Source organism: Triticum urartu, chromosome 1A (assembly GCF_056163025.1).
Source record: "Triticum urartu cultivar PI428250 chromosome 1A, HENAU_Tu73, whole genome shotgun sequence".
Classification (NCBI taxonomy): domain Eukaryota; kingdom Viridiplantae; phylum Streptophyta; class Magnoliopsida; order Poales; family Poaceae; genus Triticum; species Triticum urartu.
This window is the reverse complement of record NC_141873.1, coordinates 436,935,814-436,957,279: the sequence shown is the minus strand read 5'-3', so window position 1 is coordinate 436,957,279 and position 21,466 is coordinate 436,935,814. Positions and strand designations below refer to the sequence as shown.

General features: G+C 51.2%; 1 protein-coding gene across 1 annotated transcript; it reads left to right on the top strand.

The window, feature by feature from the left end:
• Positions 1 to 12,160: 12,160 nt before the first annotated feature.
• Positions 12,161 to 19,819, top strand: LOC125516443 (xylan glycosyltransferase MUCI21). Its single transcript, XM_048681884.2, has 4 exons — positions 12,161 to 13,004; positions 13,127 to 13,252; positions 13,367 to 13,975; positions 18,830 to 19,819. The coding sequence occupies exons 1-4, from the start codon at positions 12,767 to 12,769 to the stop codon at positions 19,528 to 19,530; spliced, it is 1,674 nt and encodes a 557-aa protein (XP_048537841.1). The 5' UTR covers positions 12,161 to 12,766; the 3' UTR covers positions 19,531 to 19,819.
• Positions 19,820 to 21,466: the final 1,647 nt, after the last annotated feature.

Below are 21,466 nucleotides of genomic sequence, written 5' to 3'. Positions count from 1 at the left end.
CCAATTGCTTCTGTTTAAGATCAAGTGCGGTCAATCACGTTTAGCTACGTACTCCAGCGTGCTCTACTTCCAGTGGCACCGTATTCCCCCCAGCACATGTTCAGCTCATGCTTCCCTACGTGCGTTGAAGATGGGGAAACGATTCAACCGCAAGGCAGCTTTCGACCTGAAAAGAGGAGCTGCTCTTGTTTAAGTTGCCTACTTGCAGAGGGCAAAAGTTGCAAGTTTGCGATATTTAATCGTGTGTGCACAACACACTGATACTGGTTCTGCTTATGCACTACTCCCTCCGTACTCTTATATTTCTTTACCTACGAAAGGCCATTCTGCCCTAATAAGAAGAAAAGAAGTCCTTTTGGAAAACGAAACAGAGTTCTTATCATACAAGACAGAAGAATATTTGCCTTGAAAAGTGACTAGTGCCACATAGACTATCCCACCACATCAGAGTCACTACTCACTACCGTCTTAAATAGACGGCAGAATGATTCGTGCACGACATCTTGTCCAGTTTATTCACGTAGCTCTCAAAGAGCACATCAGTATGTGGACAGTAAGTGACATGTATTATGCGATCTGATCATCTAGTACTACCTGTTTAGCATCGGAGGGGCAGGAGCACCCACCGGATTAGATCATCTACATGTAACCACCAGAGTTCTATCATAGCTGCTACCAGATCCCTACCGGTGCTTATCGCAACGGAGGAACAAAAGAAAAGTGCTCACTTACCGATAAAAGGAGTGGATGGATAACGCGGATCACAAGCCAGACTGGGCTGGGAGTTGGTGCCAAGATGTGTTGTTGGTAAGCGTTTTCTAACGGCCGATGGGTGCTGTCAGCGTCATCGCAAATCTCGACTCACCAAACGTGCTCCTCTGAGTAGAGCCCATGCCTGGCCTACTAATCATGCATGACTATGCATGCACTTAAGCACTTTGTAGGGGTTGGATGGCCTCGTGTCAAAGTGACACCAGCACCGTGCCATGCATGGGCATGGGCGGTAGTTCGCGCGTGTCACATGCCGACGATCCGAGACAAACATAGTGAATCAGCTGGAAAAGAAGGCCTGATTACTTTCCAAGGACAGAGTTTGTTAGTGCAACCGCAAGCATGATTAGAGGTGTCTAACAACCTGGGCCATCCCCTTCCTTAGGACACGATTGTTAGTTAGTGATAATTTCGAGCTTTCTCTTCATTTCATCTTTTATTAGCAGTTCCTTTGTTTACCCTCTTTTTGAGCCTTCTTTCATCTTTTCTTCACCATTTCCTTTCCTCTCCTTTGCCACTCGTACGATCAGCGCACACGAATAAGCGAGTGAGTGAGTGATGGGGGGTACCTTATAAAATTGTAAACAAGAAAGGAAGGATGGGGAGTACCTTATACATCAAGCAAACAGCGAGTGTGATTCCATGTTTCTCTTGTCTGTCCATGCAACGATCGGGATAAGACCGACAGGCACCACCTCTTGCTCGTTTACCTGCTGATTGGATGACCATGCGCCATGTTCTCGCTGCAACAGCAGGGGTACATTACAAGAGAAAGAAGATGTAAAGAGTGTTTCTGCTTACCTTTTTCATATACCCATGGAAACTAAGCGGGTGTTGAGACAATTTTTTGTTCATAAGTGTACTTTGTACTAAGTTTGATACACTTATTTTGGGATGAAAGGAGTACCATAGTACATCTCTTATTCGAAAAAAAATGCAAACAAACATAGTACATCTCTCGTTAGACCAACTCCACTGAAACAGGCCGTACTGGAATAAACAACAATTGAACGATGGACTAAATGTGAGCGATCATTCTAACTACTTCCCTTCCACAAGAAAGTACCCAGAGTCTTCATTTCTTCTGGACACCATGCTGTTATCAACATCAGTAATCGATCGCAGGTGTTTGGTGAGCTAACACAGGTCAAGCCAAAGACATGCTCCAAATAATAGTCGGTGGATCAACGAAATGTATGACAAAAGGGGCGCAACATATTCAAGTTAAATTAGGAGCAATAATTGGACACGGGAAGCTTCTACTATACCAACTACGAGAAAGAATAGATTCGAAACTGTTGATATGGTATTAGGTGACGCCGTTGGAATCTCATCCTTTTTAGGCCAACGAATAAAGATTTATTTTGTTCTTGTAAAATGCTTACGCAGTGGACATCGTACACATGCAATTTGTCATGGCAAAAGGACATGAAAAGGAGAGGAAGTACACGTACGTGCTAGGCGTGGATAAATCGTTGAGTTATACGACAAAATAGGGTTTACTTTTCAAATAGATGTTTTTACACGGATTTTTCAGCAACGGGTTTTGCTAGGTACTCCCCAAAGGAGAAGAATGCCCTTGCCACACTTGTGTAAAATCTTGCAAGTAGAAAAAATGTTTTACAAGTGACACATTAGATACCTTTAATCTGTGAAATTAAGATCATGCACTAAGGGAGACAACATGTCTTCGGAGGTCTTTGTCAATAGTTCATGACCATGAGATTGGCAAAATTACTCTCTCTTCCTGCTAAACATTCCTTTCACTTGATGTCTTGTTTTGTTAAAGTGTCGACTTTATCATTATGCCTCTTCTTTTCTTCTCTATTGGGGACCCTCTAGTGGTTAGGCACATTCTACATCAATGTACGGTGTATGGCTCTATGCAACCTAAAAACAACTAAATATGAACAAACAACCTGCAACATCCGAGGTACATTTCTATGGACAAGATTACATTGGTAAAGAGAAAGGAAAGCGGTGGCCCAACCGCTCAGCGCGGAACCATCAAGCTGGCGGCACCCCCTCACGAATAGATGAAGAAGAAAACCAGTTTGCACCCTCTCATGGCATCAAAATAACATAGACACGCGAGAGGTCCTATTCGACGCACAACGCGTCGAGGGACGACTAAAAGCACACGCCCCAGGACGCTTGCTTCATTTGGTTGGCCAGTCGCCCTATTGGACCTTAGCCCAGCGAAGCAGAAAACCAGTTTGCCCCTCTGCTATTAGCGAAATAACCCACACGTGCGGGAGGTCATATTCAGCATGGAACGCGTCTAAGGACAACCAAAAACACACACCCCAGGACACTCGCTTTGGTTGGCTGATGAGTCGCCCTATTCGGCCTCACCTATCCGGAGAAGTGAAGCAAAGAAAATTGAAAAAAAAACTAGAGAGAATATTAAAAATGTTTCAAAAAAAATGTAGAAGTCACAAATTTTGAAAAAATTTCAAAAAAATAAAACATGTAACCTATTTGAAAAAAAATCATGAATTAAAAAAATGTCAGTGAATTCCAAAAAATGTTCCCCAAAATTCAAAAATATTCATGAATTTAGAAAATGTTCTCGGATTTTGAAAGAATTTCCCTGGATTTAAGAAATGCTCACCCATAATAAAAACTTTTATGAATTTAAAGATTTTTCTATCGATCAGCATAGAAGCGCCACACTCACATGCTAATAGACCCGACAACAATGCACGACTGATTTCCTCCCTGGTATGTGGGGCCACAAATGCAAAAACCTATCTCAATGCACCAGGGGCGGGCTCCATTCTAGGGAGCTCGTGAGCAAAACAACTCCATCCTTTTTTGTTTTTGTTTTTTTATGCGAGGAACTCCCTCTGTAAACAAATATAAGAGCGCTTAGATCACTATATTTACTTACACAGGGAGTACTTCAGTTTTTTTTTTTAGAATCATGAAGTACTTCGGTTAGTCAACGCTGTTGCGCTTAGGCCGTCGACGTACGTGTGAATCCGCAGGTCCTGAAAATATCACGTAGTCAGCCATGTGAGAGAGATTGACTCTTAAGTCTCAACTAACGTTCATAAGCTTAGCTAGCCAACAATAACGGCAATGACACGAGACAATCTCCGGAAATGGCACGTACTCTCGGTGGCCGAATTGGTCTTGGACGAGGCCGACACCTCACCTCATCGCGAGCTGCTACGACATGTCGTTAACTTGTTATTATACGTTTGCAATAATCTGTTTGTATGCATCATCAATATTTCTTCTTCTTATTATTATTATTTCATGTATCAAAAAGGAAAAACATGGGTAGCAGTCTCCCACATCATATCCTACTGCTGGTGAAATGCATAATTAACGCATTAAGATACTAGTGATTATTGAGATGGTGAATAGGGTGACCTATTCCTAGAGGAATTGAGCGGCAACTTAATTATGACGAACTGGCTTCTTTCTGGCATGTCTTCCTGTGTTGCAATGCTTTAGGGCCTCTTCGATTCGCGGGATTGTAAAATCACAAAAATAGAAAGAGCGCCGGATTAGAATACCGTGCACATCCAGTTCTACATGATTAGAATTTGCTTAATTGCATAACAGGGTGTACAAATTTTTAACAGGTTTTTCAAGGTTGAAGTGGAGGCTAGATTTTCTATGAAACACAATAAAAATGAATTCTTTTTTATGTGTGTGGAATATATAAATGATTATTCATAAAAAAATTCCTACTCTCCCCGTCTCATAATATAAGACATTTTTGGGCACTAAATTCTTTTTTATGTGTGTGGAATATATAAATGATTATTCAGAAAAAAAATTCCTACTCTCTCTGTCTCATAATATAAGACGTTTTTGGGCACTATAGTGTCAAAAAAACGTCTTACATTATGAGACGGAGGGAATATATGATTCTATCCTACAAATCAGACACACAACGAAGAGAAAAATTCTAAGGATTCTAATAATTCTCCAAAGGTCCTATGAGAAATCCTCTGAATCAAAAAGCCCTCAACGTTGTCGAGCCTGCGTGCTCCCCCATGTCCATTTCTCTCGATTATTTTTCATTAAATACCGACGTACATACATCATGTGGTAACGTACAGTACGTGGCGATAGCGGAAAGACCGGCCGGCCCAACAGCGCGAACGGCGTATTATACTACGTGCTCATAGAACATGGCCACGAACTGCACTACATTCCATTTCCCATTAGGATACCATAGAGAGGTTGGCGGCCTCAAGTCGTATGTTTGACTAGCACCTCCAATTAACTTGGCTTCTTGATTTTTTGCAAGAGAAAAATACGCCGCGTCCGGTGAGTAAACAAAGCGTTCCCAATCCCGCTTACGCCGGCTCGTGGTCTGTGATGCGCCCCCTCCGGTTGAACTGCAAACTTTAATAAGTGGAGTATCTCGCCACTTCGCCAATACTACAATCTTCCACTGCCACGATGAAACCCTCGTTTCAAACTTGCCGCGACAGCCGGATCCTGCAGCGGATAGGCCAGCAGTCGCAGCTTACTGAATTTCGCCGGCTGTTTTCTCAACTGACCAGTCCATGGGCATTTAGTTAGTCAGTAATGAGCACATCGGCTTGTCTGCGACGGACTCGGGATCCGGCGCATCCCAGAGCCAGCGGCGGCCTAGAAACGCAGGGCGCCTCATGCCGCCTTGTCGCTTCCTCTGCGAGCTTCTCCTCAGCCGCGCACCGGAGAATATTTAACCGTTGAGCCGCAGCCTGACACGGAAACATATATGTAATGCTAGCAAACACGGCAGCAGCCACGGCCTGAAAATGTTCGGTCCTACGCAGCAGCCACACAGTCCGTGCCAATAATGCTTCACTTACGGACGGCCTCCACGGAAAGTGAGCTACAAACAGACGCCCTTTGATTTCAGGGTGGGGTCTCTCTCACCACAACCAGATAATGCCACATCTGCCTGTAGATTATCTTCCATGAAATATTGCCTGTAGCTGTAGCATTGTTGCAGTCCGTGCCTCTGTTGGATCGGATCTCCCGCTGCACTGCACTACTGGTGACGAAAACCGAACGGAACAGGAAAAATGCAAACGGCAACGAACGTGCTGGCCATCAACAGTTTTTCCATGCAGATGCAGTAGTACGTGAGATCGTTTGAGGCGACGAAACCGCAAGCATGTGCCGACGAGATTTGGAGGGCCGGTCGACGTGCGTGCCAAGGACACGTTCGTGAACTCGACGGAATCCCAAAGTGCCTGGTCGATGTCGTGAAAAGTTGTGACGGAAGAAATCAGCGGCCGGCCGGTGAAGATCGGCTTACCGGTCAGGGGTCACCGTTTAGCAGATTCTGTGCTGTGTACGTGGCGTGCATGCACCAAACCAAACCGACCAGGTGCTCGGCGCCCACAAAACTAACCACTTACCTGGAAAGAAAGACCGATGGTGTGCACTCGAAGCTAGAATCATGCATGTGCCGACCCGCACATAACAGCCGGACCGGAGCATACCGCCAAGCCGGCCGGTGGCACGTACTACGTACTCCTACAATCATGCCAGGACCTACCACCACTCACGGTCACTCACGGCCACAGCCTACTCCAGCCACGAGGGTACTTTCAGACTTTTTTTTCCTTTCATTTGGCAAACAATCTCAGAGATGGTGCCATGATTGAAACTCGTCGCAATGAGATTGCACCACCTGCTGCACCCAAGAAGATGGGGCGAGACGATCGACTCTGCATGCAGCGGTGAATAAATTCCGGTTCGGGGGCAGTGGTGGCGGCAGGCAGGTGGGGCCAGGGCCGCCACCAACCGTTGGTTGCGCAGCGTACCGCGGACGCCAGTTTCGAGTTATTACCACTACGCCTGCCACTGGTAGTACAGTGACAGCGTACTACTACTACGCCGCCACTGGCCGGCCGGCAATAATTTTCCGTGCCCGGCCGATGGACGCGCGCGGCAGATTCAGATTCACCCGGCCGGTCTCGCCGACGTAGCCGTGGTACCACGCCGAAGCTCGCTCGCCCGGACCGACCCCGTGACGCCGCGCGTCGTACCGGGCCGACGAGACGAGGAGAGGTGGGCCGTATGTATGCGGTAAATGGAGGATTGAATTCGTGTCAGACCGCATTCCATGTAATAGCTCGGTCCAGCTACACTAGACGTAGTCTGTGGCCATGGGTGCATCATCAATTCATCATCGTCTTAGAGGAGCGGAGGGGCCGTGGCGATCGCTGGGACGGCGGACGGGGATCTCACCGACGTACTACTCAGGAACCCCCTCCTTTGTTTTTTCCCTGATAGGAACTTGGTTTCATAATCATACGTATGTAGCACGGCCTCGGCTGCTGTCAGCTAATCATTGTCACCGTCTATTTTCTCCTCAAACAAAAACCATGACCAGCCCCCGTGCAACACACGCGCGCGCGCGCGCGCGCACACGTCTCTGGAGAAACAGCAGAAGGACATACACGGGCGCAAGCTGTTGGTGACAAGAGACAAAGCAGCCTTCGGCATAAACAACTTCCCGCCCCGTCCCGGGGGCAAGCCAAGAAGACGATCACAAACAAGCTGTGACGCATAAACTCTAGATTAGCACTGTAATCTAATCTAATCTAATCACCACTGAGGTGTTTAGTTTGTGCCAAGGAATTCTCCACTGAGACCTCCGGAGCACAGGAATCCAATCCCAGCTCCAATACGGCCAACCGCCCCTTCCTTGTCTAACTAATCTAACCTGTCCCGGCCGCATCCACTGCTAATAATGAATACATCTTCTTTACATGCCCACACAGGGTCATGGCAGGGGCAGTGCTAATCCTAGTCGAGCAGGCCCCACGGCGACTAAGCACGCACGCACGCACCGTTTTCTCTCCCGGCTAATCATCTCCCGCACCACTATTATTCTCCTCCTCATCTTCATCCGCATTTGTGGACTTGCGGTGGCAAACAGTAGTGGAGCGCATGCACGGCGCCACGCAAAGCCAGCCAGCCAGCCAGCCGCGCACGCCATGCGATGCCATGCGAACCCAAGCCAAAGCAGCGGCGTGCCGTTGCGCTCGGCAAGGCACGAACATTACCAGCACAGCAGAACAGAGTGGGGTGCTGCGACGATGCCATTCCATGCCCTCCACGGCCGGAAACCAGCTGACGCGCGCCAGCGTGAGCCGAAATGCAAGGAATTTCCGTGCGCCGCACTGCCGCAGGGCGGTAAAAAGCCGCTTTTTGTTTCTTACATTCCTTCCGTGAGCTCCGGAAACCGTGCGCCCGGTGGAATGGCATGGTTGCTTGCGGCGCCGGCGGCCCGTTGCCCCCCGGACCGGACAACCGGGCCGCAGAGGCGGCAGCGGCGCGTGTCTCGCATGCGCAGACGCCCCGGATCCGCACTGTGGCTCGTGGCTCGTCGCAGGTTCCCTCCCTGCCCCCCGTGAGTCGCGACCGAGCCGAGGGAGTAGCAAGCAGGGCAGGGCAGGGGATCCGATCGAGCCGTTTTGACCGGAGGAGCTCTCTCCCCCGTGTGCGCGCGCTTCCGGTTTTCCTCTCCTTTTGTCACGGGTCGTGTTGCGATCCTATTTATGTTCGCATGCTGTAACAGTTCGCCCACAACACTTTTTGTCGCCTGCCTCTGCCCGGGGCTCGGAATAGCAACGGCTCCTAGTGGTAAGATGATGATTGCGTGCGAGTATATCTGGTATGGTAAACCCACTGTAGGGCATGCTAAATTGGACGGTAGAGCTTTCGTGCACAAGACTAGTAGTAGCACATTTGGACCTCCCTCTGGTGATCTTGATCTCTGTAGTTATCGCGTTATCTCTTTCTTTCTTAGTTGGAAGGTGACTGCTTCTACAAGTTGATTCTTGGTGGGTGGCTATTGCTACGTCACGAGTGGTGATATAACGGGAGGCGTTCCGTATTCGCGGTGCCAATCTGTGCGGTAGAAAAAGTTGAAAGGGATAAGCAAAGAGAAAGAAAGAAAGAAACGGAAACCCTTTCCCAAAAAGAGTCTAAATTGCAACTAAATCCGTGGAGCATGCATACACTAGTAGAGTATATACTACCTCCGTCCTGATTTATAGGACCTCATTGTATTCTGTGCCAATTTTGATTATAAGTTTGACTAACAAAATGTTCACGCATGTCATAAAAAAATATAATTGACACTATGTTTAAATACGAATCCAACGATATAATTTTTGTTGACATGCATTAACATTTTATTCGTTAAATCTTTGATCAAAATTTGACACAGATTACAAAGGGGGCCAATAAACCAAGACGGGGGTAGTATTAAGTAAATAAAGTGGTTGCCTAAAACCTCTCTCCGTCTCCCAAGTGATTTGAGCTTCTAGAGAAGAAATCTTATAAATCTCGTAGCAAAAAGGAAAAGAAAACATACAAATCTTTTTTTCTAACTCCGACAACTTTTATTAAACAGTAACCATATCAGTTACAAGGGAGAGGATTAAGAACTCAAGGGTTTGCTCATGCTAGACCTAGTAAGTAGTAAGCTTCCCTCTATAACGTGCTTCTCGCTAGCCAATGTGTTGCCGCATTACTTTCCCTAGCACGGTGAACAATCGTGGCCCTGCCGGAAAAACTCAACAACTTGTGGCAATCATGAGTTAACACCGGAGCGGAAGCACGTTACTTCAATGGATCTAGACTGGCTTGTGCTATCTTCTGTGAATCAGACTCCACAACCGCTAAAGAAATTCCTAGCTCGCCTGCCGGACACAACCCTTTCAGTAAAGTGAACGCCGCCATGGAAGAAACATCCATAGCGTACTGTTTATAAGAGCAAGAAGCAGCGATAAACGCTCCTGAACTGTCAGGTAGCACAACCCTTGTAGCTCCCACCCCTCGTCCACATGATAGCTTGCATCAACATTCAGCTTTATAACCCAATCAGCTGGTCTGGTCCTCTTATATTTCTCGTAACCTTTGCTCTATCACAAGTAAAAAACATGTGGTGCAGGTCCTTACGGTCACTACGGCACACTGGACAAATCACATGAGACAACATGTGGCGATCAGATAATGTACAATAGCATGGCACGATCCCATGAAGAAATGTCCAGTTAAACACATTCGCCTTTCGAGGGACCGACCGTCCCCAAAGAACATTCCAAACCGGGTGCGGATCAATCCTTCCCACTCCCAGGTTCATCAGTGCTCTTGTTCTGTACTCAGTTTCCCACGTGATATGGTACGAAATGTGAAACATCCTGAAAAATGCCAAGTTTATCTGACTAGCCATGAGATGCAAGGAGAATTTGGAATATCCTTTCAAAATCCGCAGGCCAAAAAATTCCTTTACTAACTGTTCATCCCACTTTTCAGATATAGGGTTAATCAAATCTTGTATTTTTCTGCAGTAGACATTGCCCCCTTGGGGTCATTACCTTTCGATCGTGGCTTGTCGGATCAACCGAGCCTTCCAAATGTTAATTGATGCACCATTCCTAGGCCGCCGCTTGTTTAAAAGTTTTCATACCTACCATGGTGCTTTGCCACGTATGCGACGAACCTTTTGTTATAGTAGCGTTCATCAAAATTCGGGTAGTACTTAGCTCGTAACACCTGGACACATAAGGATTTTGGATCAAATAGTAATAGCCAGCATTGTTTAGCCAGCATGGCTTTATTAAAATAGTGTAAGTCTCGGAATCCCATGCCACCTTCATGTATAGGGATACACATCTTTCACCATGCTTTCCAGTATATTTTTCTTTTATAATGTGTGTCACCTCATCAGTATCTAGCAGTGGCATCACAAATAACATTACAAATATTTTCGAAATGTTGAAGAAGACATAGCATAGATCGGGATGGCTTGTGCCACAACCTTCAAAAGCGTCTCCTTACCACTAATCGATAGCACTTTTGAAATCCAGCTATTGATGACCGCACATACTCTATCAAGAAGGTTTTTGGAAGCAGTCACTACAGTCGATTCCAACCTTCGACGGTAGTCCCAAGTACTTATCAAATATAGCATCTGAGACAAAATAAAAAATTGAAATTTCCCATAGAAACAATATTATTAAATTTGTATCAAAAATAAAAATTGCAATGTATAAATTTTATGACACGTGTTTATGTATTACTTGTTTAATTAATGGTCGAAGTTAAATCACGAAATCAGATGTGATCATGTAAATTGGGACGGAGGAGGTACTTCGGGTGATTCGAGTGGGTCAACTCCTATTTCGACTACGAGAAAGTAAGAATAGCCAAGGTCCATGCCAAATATGGTCATCGGGACACAAATGGAGCAACCGCTTAAACCTTGCCGCGACCAAACCTCTATTCAATGCTCATGTGGGTGTCACATGAAAAGCCATGTCAAAACTCCCTACATCGCAAGTTAGGGCTCATGACGGACGCAATGTTGACCACAATGTTGTGTGCAAAGTGTGAACATGATAAGTGTCGTTGAAAACATGTCCACGACCCAGTCTAGTAAGGTGGGCTTTTGTCCCACAAAACACAACTCTAGACTATATCAGGACACATATATCCCCAACACGCCGCCAAAGGGGAATAACGACGCCCACCAGCTTGATGAGATCTCGATGGATAGACTCGAACCAACACCCGTGCAAATGTCCAAGGAAGGAGCCACAAACCGCCAAAACACGGCCACTCACACACCTCCGTTGTCCTAGGTAATTCCGATGCAACGACCACACCATCGCCACCTCGAAACCAAGCCACGAGCAAGGCCCACGGGATAGATCTATTAGAGCCGAGCCACATCTGCAACCACCTATCTATATCCATGCCACCGTCATTGGAGCCACAAGCATTCGTGCGACGCCTCCGTGTGACGCCTGCCACGCCAGAAACACCCTTGTTGTGCGCTAGGAGGGTGAGCTGCCACCTCATCTATCCCTCAAGATGGGTAGAACTATGAGACGTAGTCTGCATCTCCTAAGTTCCATCATGACGTCGGGAGACATTTAGCACCAAAAGCCAGCAAAGCCGCGCGATTGGAGGGCACTCGAGTCACCGTTTAGGAGAATAAGTAATAACACCCGTAACCGGCATTCGCCTCACGGGTTTAGCGTGACGACTTCATACAATGTGCGGCGAGGATGGAGCAAAACCAATAACAGAGCTATGGTGCGGCTAGGGTTTTATCGGAGTCAACCCCTAAAACTACATCCGTGTAGGAGGGGATTTCCCCCCGACGACGGCCATGCATGTGCTGGCACATTGCCAGGATCTACCAGAAGCTCTCGCAAAGTCGCAAACAGTGCGCCGCCGTACTAACACAAGAACAGTTTTAGGGGAGGCAGCCCCGGCCGCGTCGCGGGCGATGCACGGCATTGTAAACGTTTCAAGCCGTCATCGCATCCAGTGGAAGACGACTTTAAAAGGCAAACACGACACGGCAAAAGCCGTTATCCTTTCACGAAAAACCCTCGTCCCGGAAACCAACAAGGCGAGGCTGTAGAGCCGAAAGACAGCGCAGAAACTTCTAAGAATTCCCCAGATCGGCCCTGCGTTTTGCACACATGCGGCATATGATTTGGACCCTCTCCCCCCTCCCCGGCGGCGATCGCAGATTAGTAGGCCGGGACAGCGCGGAGGAGGTTAGCATATATAATTAGCGCCATCAAACCACCCTGTTGGTGTTGGGCTGTGTTTCCTCTTGTCCTCCATGTGATTCCAAAGTGCTCTGCTCTGTATTCCTATTCCCTCTCTTCAATCTTCATTACCCCCTCCCCACCTCCTCCCCCTCCCCCCCTTGCCCTCTGATCGTGACCAGCTATTACTCTCGGCCAGCCAGCCCACCCTTCCTCTCCGGCAAAGCCCCCCTCGGTGTCCTCCTGTTCTCCCCAATTGGCCCCGTGCTGTCCGGCGTTCGGCTCGGCTTGCGGGGCGCGCGCGGGTGGCACCCAGAGGGGCGGCGGGCGGAGCGCGGGGAGCGCCGGAGCGGAGCATGCGGCGGTGAGAGCGCGGGCAGGAGGAGGAGGAGGAGCGGGGAGCTTCGCTTCGCTTTGCTTGCTTGGTTGCTGGCGCGGAGGGAGGGAGGATGCAGCAGCCGCAGCAGCACCACCATCACAAGCCCAAGCCGTCCCTCTCCGGCAGCCTGTCGTGGATCCGGAGGTCCCCGCCGCCGTCGCCGCCGCACAGGAAGCCCTGGGGCGCCGGCGGCGGCAGGGGCCGCTACGCCTGCCGCGCCGTGCCGCTGCTCGTGCTCACCGTCTACAGCCTCTTCACCGTGCTCCGCATCCCCAGCTCCTCCCTCGTCGTCAACACCGCCGATTCAGGTGCGCCCCCCGCCGCCCGAATGCGATTTCTCTCTGCTTTGCTCGCAGCGCGCCGCCACGCCTCCTGGGTTAAATGCGCCCCCCTTTCGGCCGTAATGGTGACGTGTGTTCTCTGCTCCCAGAGCGCGTGGACCGGCGGGAGGATGTGGAGGCGTTCAAGACCCACCTGCCGTCGAACCAGAACGGCCTCGAGGCCCGCCAGGAGACCCGCTCTCCGGCGTCCCTCCCGTGCTCCGCCTTCATCAGCGGTGAGCTCCTTGCTCAAGCTATTACTATTCTGTTAGCCGCTTGCTTTCTCGCCTAGCTTAGCTAGCTGATTTGCGTGCGGGATGCTAATGGCGGGCGAATTGGTGCGTGCGCAGGCGAGGCGGGCGGCGGGCCGGCGGAGGAGGGCGTGCTGTGCTGTGACCGGAGCCACTACCGCAGCGACGTGTGCTACCTCCGCGGCGACGCGCGCACGGACCCGTCCACCTCGTCGGTGCTCCTCTACAACGCGCCCCGCGGCGCCGCGCCGGAGAAGGTGCGGCCGTACACGCGCAAGTTCGAGGAGAGCATCATGCGGTCCATCGACGAGGTGACCATCGTGCCCGTTCCCGCGGACGCCGGCAACGGCACCGCCGGCGAGGACCCGAGGGACAGCCTGCGGCGGCGGTGCGACGTGCGGCACGCGCCGGGCGTGCCGGCGGTGGTGTTCTCGACGGGCGGGTACACGGGGAACGTGTACCACGAGTTCAGCGACGGGCTGATCCCGCTGTTCGTGACGGCGGAGCGGTTCGGCGGCGAGGTGGTGTTCGTGGTGCTGGAGTACCACTACTGGTGGCTGGGCCGGTACGGCGCCATCCTGGAGCGGCTGACCAACTACAAGATCATCGACTTCCGGTACGACCGCCGCGTGCACTGCTTCTCGGAGATGATCGTCGGCCTCCGCATCCACGGCGAGCTCGTCGTCGACCCCAAGCTGATGCCCAACGGTACGCTCCTAATTCAACCCCCCGCTGCTGCTAGATTCCAATTCCCCAATCACATCGCCGTCGCGAGTTCAATTGCCACCGCTGGTTACGTAGTAGCAGCAGCATTCTGCCGCGCCCATTGCGCGCGCTGCGACGTCGATTTGTTAGTTTGTTACGAATGTGCTCCGCCAATTCGCGTGGGCGTGGCGATTTCGGTGGGTTTTTCCGTTAGAAAGAATTTCGGTGGGATCGTCCGGCGCCGTGGAGCCGAACTTCTCGCCAGCGTCAGCGGCGGCGGCTTGTTGCTTACGGAGGGGAACGGGATTAGCGAGGAGCAAAAAGGCGCGTGAGAATTCGTGCGGCCCGGTCGAGATCCGTGCCAATTCTGGTCGGATGAACCATTCATTCCCCCCTTAGCCGCGGTCAGGGGTACTAATTACCCCCGACCATGTCCACGTGTGAGTCGCTTTTCACCTCTCCCCTGGTTTTTAAACCAGGCCTAGCAGTACGCAAACAGTTGGTTAGGGCGGGTAGAGGGGAGCCCGAGCATCGGTGGAGCGATAGATAGATTGCAAATGACGCATCCGACGCTCCACGGCGCCATGCCGTCAGCGACAACGACCGTCCGATCGGTGCGTGGCGACGACATGCCGCACGCGCGCGCGCGTAGGACGCATCTGACACATCTCCGGCCACCTGCTCTGCCCGACACTCCGGCGGCAACGGTAAGCGGCATGTGCGCGAGCGCGCTTTTTCGTTGGATGCCAAAGGAGACGGGTGAGGTGATGAGCGAGGGAGGGAGGGAGCACGACGGGCGGGGGAATCTGGCGGCGATGATGAGCGGCGAGATCGATCATGGCGGGGGTTGATTATTTTACGGGAAACGGGCAGGCAAAAGCCGGCTTTTGCGAAAGCGTCGCCCGGAAAAAGCGCACGGAACGGATGAGGGGTGCGAGACCCTGACGCGCTCGGCGGGCGGGCGGACGGACGGATCGGTGCTCCCGTCGCCGTCGCCGTCGATGCTGGCGTGCCGTTTTCGTGCGCGGACCGGTAATATCGCAAGTAACTGGCCGTACTGCCGGTGCTCCATTTATTACCCCCGCCCGTTCCGTTTCCCTGCAGATAGACGGGGGCCGGGCACGCAATGCTCGTGCAGCATTGTCAATGCGCACCACTACAGCACTTTGGATTAATTATTACTAATGCACTGCGAGTAGAGTAGAGTTACTTGCACAAGTGGGTTAACTTAATTGGGATGGTGCGGTGACAGGAGTTCACAGCCACTGCATTCGAATTTTGAACCAAAGCATAGCAGAGCAGAGGAATTAGTTAATGGATTTGTAAAATATTAGGTGAGATTTGTACGTCGATTATTTATTTGTGGGGCAGGGCCGGGCAGGAAATGCGATGAGGGCTCCACGAAGGGAGGCGCAGTACCCACCTCCACGTTCGGCTTGGCGACCCGGTTGTAGTTGGTTCCAATTAATCCGGCCGACGCCGAGTTATTGTACTGTAATGTGCCCATTCATTTATAGCCCCATAAACACCCATGTACCGGCCAGTGTACTAATCTCCCGCTGTTACGCCAGATCTTGGGTCAGCTGTACTGCTGAATTACATTACACAGTACTACTGTTAATGGAGCTGAGCACGTTGCTCGTTCAGAGCGTCAATAGTAAATCGGCGTGTCAGGGAACAGAATTGGAGACGCGCATAGAATAGTTGGATTCGACGGATCGGGCATGTAGATGTAGATGCAGGGGCGGGGGGCGTGTCTGTGCAAAAAGAATTTTACTTGCCTCGTGTCGGGGCCGCACTTACCATATCGATCGGGCGTTGCTAGCTTGTGTTCGTTTCTAAATCGAACTACTCCCAGGCGTTAATAAAGCATGTGTCTCTCTCTTGGCGTGGAGCATGTGCAATGGGGGCAGCGTCATAAATCTTTCTCTTCTTTTACGCCCACATGCGGTGCCTAGTTTGGGTATGGGTACTAACCACCCCTGTATATTTACGCCTCCTGTCGCGTCCTGTCCTCTAGCGCCCAAGAGGAGCGGCAGCATGAGAGGCTTGCGGATCCTTCCCCAATTGCAGAAGGCATCGTGCGATATGCATATACTCTTAGTGTTACTTTTTGATAGTAACGTCATGGGTGTCAATTAATTCCTTTGATAGATTGCACGAAATAGCCGGTTGATTGACGGAGAGCACGGAAAAAATACACCCCATACGTTTCATTCTCCTAATCCATCCCCGGCGACGTCAACGCACCGCCCATTTTGATTGATGATGGGCTCCGGATATTTTCTTGAGAGCCATTGACAGGGGGATCATCCGTTTAGCAGCACGGCGACAGCGGTGTTAGGCTCTTGGCCGCTGGGGATATACATCTGAATGCTGGCGATAAGAGAGGAGATATCGGCCGTGGGCTTGACTAGGACATGTAGGGACTCGGAGGCGCCGGGCGGCCCTGCGAGCAGCACCACCATGCCGTAGCGCTAAGCCTCACTCGCCTACGTCCTAATCGGCCCGTCCCACCGGATGATTAGTTATTCGCTGCTGGCCGCCGGTTGACGGAATGCTGCTCTCGCGCGCGCGGATGTGCGTCGGCGGGTACCGCATTGCTGTCAGCCGATCGGGCGAAAGCGTCACGGCATGCGCCTTTGGTTTCATTTGTTTTTGACACGCCTGATAGAGTCTCTTGTGATGTGCGTGGGAGCGTGGGTGGAAGGGAGGGAGGGTGACCGATGGAGAGTAAGCTCAAGCTGGGAGGGACCATGCGTGATAGTGGAGAGAAAAGAAAGGGCGGTTGGTTTAGTTTAGCCGGAGCAGCACACAAACGGCTTCGTGCTCCGTCATGCTTCCTCGCTCGCTTTTCGCCGTATGGTACGTGGTGACGCCTCCACTCTACAGCACCACTACAGCCACGGCCAGGGTGACGGACGTATGGAAGTGCCTCACGTAGTTTAGGTCTGGACCTCTGCTTTTCTCCGTCTCTGGGTTGAGCAGTTCTTCGGTGTCAGGAGTGGCAATGGATGCACCACAACTAGCATCACGCTACTGGACCGAGGAAAAAAATGGATGGTTGGTAGTAGCTTTTTTTTTTAGATGTTGGTTGGTAGTAGCTGATCCAAAGCAAAAGAAGAGGAAGGCACAAGTAGTGAGTGGCCCGTGGTTTTTATCTATCTATCTGTCTGAGTATACAGGTAAAGCAGGACGAAAGAAGGGAATGCATGTGATCCGGAGGTTGGGGAATTTTTTTAAATCGATTTTATGACTGTGACCACCAAGGCAAAGAGGCTCCAGATTTTGACCGGCAAAGGCCCCCTGGAACGAACTCTTTAATGAAAGGAGGCGAGGACTTATTTGGGGTGCCGCAAAAGGCCGGCCTTTGAACAAGACTAAAAAGGGGAAAGGAGAAGGGTGGTGAGTCTAGCGACTAGGTAGGCAGTAACTACAGGGGTGGGGTACGGCATATCATCTTGAGATTTACGAAGTCACCGTAGGCGCCTCGTCGTCGACGAGAACGTCTCCTCCCACTGAAATCGCATCGCCGGAAATCCTGAAATAAATCCAGGAATAATGCGAGCACCAGGATTTGAACCCTGGTGGGTTAGGGATACCACTGTCCACCTAACCAACTCAACCACAGGTTGATTCGCGCAACTTCTCTGTCGGTGAGTTTGCGTCCACAGGGTTTCTGGGTTTGCGCGCGCACACACACAGAGTCAAAATGGACTTAGGATTATAGATTGGTAAGAAAGCTTTTGCACCATCTCAACGTTTATCCGATTATTATTGTCTCTGAATTGCAAGTCTCTTGTGTACTCCAAGACCAAGTAACAAGTCGAGGGTTAATCATATGCTTGGCCAGCTGGCAGACAATGAGGATTACGTAAGAGTTGACTTGGGGCGCACAATCGGCTTGGATCTTGGAGCAAAACTACTAGTCCATCTCCATGCATGGCAGCCGGGCTGGCCAATGGTAACATCCGGGAGTGGCGTTGCGTCATTCTCAGATCTCGCGGAGGTCGCGGATGGTTGGCCGTGGAGTGGAATAACCCGTCGTGCGCCGGAGGCTACCGCGGCACGCAAAGGCGCCGTCGGCAGCGGAGGCCAGCTGTCCGTTTGTTTGTTAATAAAGGCCTGGCCAGTCAATCTCGGGGTGCGAACGAACGCGGAGATGCATGGGATGGACCATTTACGTGCGCAGCTGGATCGCGAGGAATGCACATTCAAAAGGGGTTTACATGCCGCCGCTGTTTTCCATAGGCCGGTTGGTGATTGACATGCATAACCTAGCACTAGTAATGGCCTCCTAGTAGACTATGAGTATGATTGATGGGGCCGGCTAGCTGCTGATTAGTTGTAGTGGTATAATTGTTGTCTGCCTTATGACAAGTTGGTGGCTAGTCTGCGTGCTCTCAAGTGTAGATAGCTAGGGTTTATACGTACGTGTTTGGAGTGTGCATTGTACTGTATATATACTACTTGTGGGCTTGATGGAGAGCGACTGGTTGCGTCGAGGTCGATGTCGATGTCTTGAGCTCGAGGCAGGTAGAGAGGCGACGACACTCGACATCACATGAGCAGCAATAGTTGGGCCTTCTTCTTTGGGGAAATGCGATGCGTCTTGGAACGCCTCTGTTACGGCAACGTTTAAGGCTCCGCTCGCAACTTCGGACTGCACCTGATTTGCCCTCAGTACTCAATTTTGGTGCATAAACATAAGTTGACACAAGTGAAACGAACACAGTTAATAAATTCTAGTGTCAGAACTTAATTGGTGCATAAACATATTCCGAGTACATTAATTGCACCTGCAAGTAAACTGCTGCAATTGCTAATATCGTGGTGGATCTGTGCACGTGCTTGCAGGCAAGAGCATCAAGGACTTCCAGGCGCTCCTCCACCAGGGCTACAGCGGGAAGCCGTCCGCGGCGTCGTCGGCGCCGCTGCCGCTCCCTCTCGCGACGCCGGCCCGGCCGTGCGTCGACCACGCCAAGGCCGCCAAGCCCAAGATGCTCATCTTCATCCGCAAGCAGAACCGGGTGATCCTCAACCTGCCGCACGTGGTCACCGCCTGCCGCCGCGCCGGCTTCGCGCCGCACGTCATGAACCTCCGGCGCCAGACGCCGCTCCCGGCCATCCACGCGGCGCTCGCCTCGGCCGACGCCATGGTGGCCGTGCACGGCGCGGCGGTCACCCACTTCCTCTTCATGCGGCCCGGGACGGTGCTCCTCCAGATCGTGCCCGTGGGGCTCGACTGGGCCGCCGAGTCCTTCTACGGCAAGCCGGCGCAGCAGCTCGGGCTGGAGTACCTGGAGTACCGGGTGGCGCCCGAGGAGAGCTCCCTGGCCGCCGAGTACGGGCTCAACAGCACCGTGGTGCAGGACCCCTCCGTCATCAGCAGCCAGGGCTGGTGGGAGATGAAGAAGGTGTACATGGACCGGCAGAACGTGACCGTCAGCATCAAGAGGTTCGGCGAGCTGCTCCGGGCGGCCAAGCTGCACCTCAAGAAGAACGCCACCGCGTGCGGCGGCAAGGCCGCCGGCGCGAGCCACGCGGCGGTGAGGTAGCGAGGGGCTAGTTGAGCCCCGGATAATTAGGTGTTAATGAATCACAGTCCACAGCCGTCAATTTTTAAGTGTTTCTTCTTCTTCTTCTTCTTTCTTCTTTCTTGTGTTATTTCTGGTTGGAGGTGGGGGAGGAGGGAGAGTATATCGAGTACAAAAGAGGAGATCATCATGTACATAGAATTGGATTGGTTGGAAGCCCCCGTGCACAGTACTCCTACATTCGTTCAGTTCATGTTGTTGTTAGGGAAAGTAATAATTTATGTTAGGCCTCCAAGTCAAGTTCACAGCAGCAATCGCCATAGTTTTCTTTCCCAATCTCCATGTTACTTTTCATTTTTCATTTTCTGTCAAGTGCAGTAGAATCCAGACCGAGATATGTGATCATTGATCAGCAACAAGGCCTTGACGAGACGAGTGACAGTGCAGAGCCGCTTTTTCACGAGAAAGAGGGAGGCAAAGGTCGGACGTGGAGACGACAGCTCTGTTCATCTGCGTCTTTTTACCACCGTGGATTCCGTGGCGCGAGCAGCACGTGGGTCATGCATCTTGTCTTTTCCCTCTGATGGCATGGCAGCCGCGTGTTACGCTCACCGACAGGTGCGCGGCAGAGCGGCGTGAGGTGGAGCCGACTTGAACGCCGAGGTGTGCTAATAATGCTGACATGGGGACACTTGTCCTCTCGCGCTGTGCTCGCCGTCGGGGTTTTACCGTGGCACCGTTTTTAGTACCGAGGCTGGATGCCGGCGGGTGACCGTAGCAACGGGTAAGAGCAACTTCAACGGCGCCACCCACCCAGACGGACGGCGCTTTTGTCCATCTAAATCGGCCGCCCGTCCTGCGTCCGTCCTGTTTTAATTTGAATCGGCTATGCGTCCAACGCGTCGACCTATTTCATATTCACACACAATTTTTTTAAAAGGTCCGCGGTCATAGATCATGTCAGCGGTCATGTCATTGTCCGAAACTCATGTCGGCACAATGCCATCGCTGGCATACAATGCCAGCTTCAAAATAACACCATACAGTTCATGCTGGCGCACTCGCCGGCGGCCGATACACATGCTAGCACATAAAAGGGATGGGAGTTAAGTTCAACCACGCCATCGCGGCCTCGTGGTCATGCCAGCACACCTGCCGGCATACAAAAAAAGGATGGCGCTTGCCGCCATAGATCACTCGCCGTCGAACTTGAGCATGTCGGCCTGCATTTTCTCGAACCACGGTCTCTTTCTTGGCGACACGGTGTTGAGATCCACCTTCATGATCTTCACCCCGGTCATCATGCTCGCGAGAGCCACTTCTTTCGTCTTGGTCTTGGCGTTGGCGGCCTCAATCTCTAGCATCTTGGCTTGGTTCTCTGCATCCATCTCAAGCCTCCTCCTTTGGATCTCCATAAAGGCGTTCATTTGTTCTTCTTTGTATTGCCGGCACTCCTCCTCCCTCGAGTCCTTCTTGCTCATCATGCCCTCCACGCTTGCGATCAAATTGTTCGACGCCGCATCCCGCTTGTCCTCCTTCCTGGAGTTGGTCTTCGCCCGCGGCCGTGCCTTCTCGCCGTCCCCAACCTCCTCCACGGCTTGCTTCCCCTACGCGACTTGTGAGCGGCATATTGCGCCTTGAACTTCTCCTCATCTTTGATGACCCTAAAGCAATGGGAGAGGTTGAAGCACTTGCCAATATGTTGGACCTTGAATGCCTCCAAAGTTTGAAATGCCTACAAATATTTTGCATGCAAGCATATTGGCAAATAGTATGCAAATGAACACGCAAGCATAAACGGAATGACACAAAAGTGGGCGGCTTGCTAGCATACCATGTCTTGCATGCCGATGCCGCCAACGGGGCGGGCCTTGACGCTCTCAAGAGTGGCACAAAATTTGTTACACTCTTGTTGGATCACCCTCCATCGTTTCTCCCACCCGCGCGTGCTTACTAT

Coding starts and splice junctions, on each gene's coding strand:
- LOC125516443 (XM_048681884.2), top strand. CDS start 12,767: ATGCAGCAGCCGCAGCAGCACCACCATCACAAGCCCAAGCCGTCCCTC. Junction 13,005..13,126: donor CGTCAACACCGCCGATTCAG/GTGCGCCCCCCG, acceptor CTCTGCTCCCAG/AGCGCGTGGACCGGCGGGAG. Junction 13,253..13,366: donor GTGCTCCGCCTTCATCAGCG/GTGAGCTCCTTG, acceptor GTGCGTGCGCAG/GCGAGGCGGGCGGCGGGCCG.